Below are 3,829 nucleotides of genomic sequence, written 5' to 3' on the forward strand. Positions count from 1 at the left end.
CCCCCTCTCTCTCTCTCTCTCTCGCTCTCTCTCTCTCTCTCTCTCTCTCTCTCTCTCTCTCTCTCTCTCTCTCTCTCTCTCTCTCTCTCTCTCTTTCTATCTCGATCTCTCTATCTCTGTTTCTCTTTCGATCCGAGCGCAACGTCAAGCGTTCGCAGCTGCACTTAACGCTGATCAGGAATAACGATCGCCGGGCTGTTACACACGACCCGGCAAAATGGCCGGTATAATTGAGAGCTCTCTGTTTCGGGAGCAGGGATCCGCCCTGAGATAGTTAGACGTTGGCAGCTCTGTTTGCGGTAAGATCTAATTAGAAACTTCTACTTGAGTACCATTGAAAAGTATCGCTGTTATTATTCGAGGATAGACACTAACGTTGGGAAGTTTGAAGTGGCAGCAGCTTTGCTAGTCCTTTGTCTTAGTAAATTTTCATTGAGCTACTGGAAATTTTTCGTAGTTCAACTAATATGGAAAGTGAAAATAATCAAACCGCGTGGATGTACGAAGAATGGAAGAGTTCGACGCTCTCGGTGAAAGTTTAGTCGAGATAATCTATAGAATGGAGTTCTAATTGTAGTTGAGACCTCGCATGCGTCGGCAGCTCGAGTTGCAGCTCGCGAACCCAGAACTCAAGGAGCAATTCGGTTGCGTGTACATTGAAAAGCGAAAGCTGTAGAGCGGCTGTGCTCCAGCCGTGAATATCCTCGCCGAGATCAGCACTTAGGAGAACGTAACCTTCCATTTACAAATATCCGGATTTGGGGATTTGCCCCTGGTTTAGACAGGTTTAGGTATCACTACGAGCTCCATTTACCTTAATCTACAATTAAGAGCACCTCCAAGAACCCGGTAACAAAGAGCTCTATTTACCAGAAAACTAGCAAACGGCGGATATTCGCTCTCCGCTCAAACCTTCGTCCGAAACCATCATCCAAATACGATCCACCCTAACGAGTTATCATCTTCACGATTCTACTCCGTTCTACACGTCGTTTCTTTTTACTCTGCAAAAGTCACGTACATCCAACCACTCGATCGCTGAACAATCTTCAATTAGTCACAACCTACGATTCCATCGATTATCTATTTCATTCGCGAGATCTATTATGCCCAATTCTCCATTCACGCTCTCGACTTCCGATCACAGGCAACGAATAAAAGAATCCTCGACGAAGGTAAACCGATTCATCGGAATCTCGTAAGCGGATTTTCACCGTTAATAACGAGGCTGTACAAACAGCGAGCCATGGCTGGTGTCATTGTTGGGCACGGCTCGCCGTCGCCCTTAATGGGCATAACTCTCGAAAAATTCCTTTGCTTCGTAGCAAAGATCGGGCAGACGTTAATGGCTTTCGGAAGATCGCGAAGAATCGGTTGCACGAAGAGAATGGTTTGGTCTTTTTTCGCGAGTAACGCAACAAGAAAGAGAATGGAGCTCGTTTTCGACGAAACGGCCGTGGACCGGATAAATGGGTTTGGAACCGTTTGCCGGTTTTTCGAGCGCGGAAACGAAGGGAGAGAGGACCAGGTTGAATCGTGGCCGACGCCTCGGACACGGCCACGTTCCGACTGTGTAAAGCCTCGCAACGCTCGCATTCAGCCACGCTTCAACCCGCTGGAAACGCGGCCGCTGTGTTTTAATCCCGCTGTTTCCCTCTTTTTTTTTTAGCGTTGTTTTATTTAGAGCGCGGCTTTAAACGGCTCGCAACCGGCGCAAACATTTCGCTAACGGTTTCACTTTTACGCCGCTGCGCCCCGAAATGATCCGGCAGAGCTAACTCTCGGTGAAACGTGACCGATCCTACGCGAATGCTTCCGGGTTAATCGAACCCATCACAACCACCCTTTAATCCCAAATTCTTCCATTTTTTCCGTTCTGCGGAGTAAATGTCTTCAGAAATGTTTTGCGCATGAAGGATACGAGATTCGAGGACTTTTTTGTAAATTCTGATAGGATGAGACTCGTGCGATCTTTATAGTAGCACGGCGTCACTGGACGATGTCAATCCCGAAATGTTAAGATTACTCTGCTAATTATGACTGGCGATACAACTAAAATCCTCTTTGCTATTTTCTTTTTAAACAAGCAGCGTATTACGAAAAATAAATTGAATCTTTCTCGAAAATAAGTAAATCAATCTCGGTCACAGACTTTGTACAATCCGTGAAAAACAATTACGCGATCCTCGTGACATTTATAGCACCAAAAACTAATTAAAGAAAGAAGCGATCGTTGAAAAATCGCATATCTCTTAAATCACAATTAACTCCTTCATGGACGAACTTCTTATAACCAGAGGAAGAGAGAATTGTTTTTTATCTTTCAGTGATAGTCGCTTGAAACACATTTATTAACTATATTAGATACACGATACTAGAAAATATTCGAAGAAAAATGATCGACACAGTTTTAGCCACTGTATCTTTGCGTCTTTTGATGCGATGTTTGAACTTTATCGAATCTTCCGTTTTCAGATTGGGCCTGATGTCATCGTTGATAGCGGGCCGATATCCGGTCGGAATTGGCGTCGGCGGCGTGTTCTTTCCGTCGACGTTGCAACACCTTCACCAACAACAGCAACACCAACATCACTCGCGGTTGGCAGCCGCTTCGTCGGCCTTGAGCAATGCCGTTCAGGTCACCGGCCAATCGGATATCGTCGATGCCGACGGCATCCGTGGCGTTCTACCCGGTGGCGCCGGTTGGCCGTTTCCATGGAGGCCGACGCACGGTCTGCAGACGCTGGAACATCCGTCGCCGAGCGACGTCGTCGGCAACTTGAGCCGCGTTAGTCCTGCTTCCGCGTCCTTTCCGCAAAGGGGTGAGTTTCCAATGCCAAGAATCAAGAATTCTACCATTAGGCAAAAATTTGGATATAGTCTTTAATTAGGAAACTGAAAGTAATTCTTGAAGTTGAACCAACAATTCAAAGTATCCTTCTTAGTGTCACTAAGCGATAGATGATGGACGATAGTTCGGATTAAATTGATTAATTTTAGAGTATTAATTTACTTTTAAAACAAATAACGTTATCTTAGTTTGTATTCTATATTCGATTCTCGAATCGAAATCGATGTAACAGGACAAGGGCATACTCGTTTATCCTTGATACATTCACCCATAGATGACATAATAAATGATCCGATTAGGAACCATTTAACCAGAAATCTACTTGTATCGAATATACATATACTCGTACAAATATTCTACAAACATTCTAGTAGTATGATTATGCGTGAAATCGTGTCGACTTGTTGAATCATAAATTTAGGCTACTCGTGCGTGATAGAGGCTTGTAAACATTCTCGTGCGGAACAACTCGTTGATTGAAAATCGTGCGCTCGCTCTACCTGCAAATAGACCGTTGAATGAACGTGGACATCAACGATGCATCTATCGTTGCACATCAATCCTAAATTGCGCGGAGAGAACGTGATCGATTGATTGACATAATTTCTTGCAAACGGCCTGTTTGTACACCGACAAAACTCAATTATCACGGTTGAAAGAAACAATCCTCTTCCTGTAGCTTCTGACTAAATCGTCGATTTTTATGCGAGATAGAGGGCACAAAAGTGACGTACTGTTTGGTTGCAAGGAAGTATAAATAAGGGATGTTTTACGAGAGAAATTGATCCGCAATGAAATACACTTGGGAAGATGGGAATTCGCGAGTATCGTAAAAGAAACTGGAAACGGTATGAGAAAAAGAGAAAAGGGCAAGACGAGGGCTCGTACGCGTTGTACGTAAGTGTATAAACGCGAGCGTGGACGTCGACGAGTACGGCTTCCACGGCTTCCACCACGACAAACCAACGTCGATCGCCT

At 44.7% G+C, this 3,829-nt stretch overlaps 1 protein-coding gene across 1 annotated transcript in view; it reads left to right on the forward strand.

Annotated features, from left to right (window-relative positions):
* LOC100744832 (homeobox protein Hmx) overlaps nt 1-3,829 on the forward strand; it is a gene marked incomplete at its 3' end in the record, with an annotated part of 18,516 nt that overhangs the window by 10,650 nt on the left and 4,037 nt on the right. Inside the window, exon 2 of the mRNA XM_024372066.2 lies at nt 2,476-2,822. Within this exon, the coding sequence (XP_024227834.1) occupies nt 2,476-2,822 (347 nt within the window). The remainder of the gene's footprint in view (nt 1-2,475; nt 2,823-3,829) is intronic.

Source organism: Bombus impatiens, unplaced genomic scaffold (assembly GCF_000188095.3).
Source record: "Bombus impatiens unplaced genomic scaffold, BIMP_2.2 scf_2850, whole genome shotgun sequence".
In the NCBI taxonomy this organism is placed as follows: domain Eukaryota; kingdom Metazoa; phylum Arthropoda; class Insecta; order Hymenoptera; family Apidae; genus Bombus; species Bombus impatiens.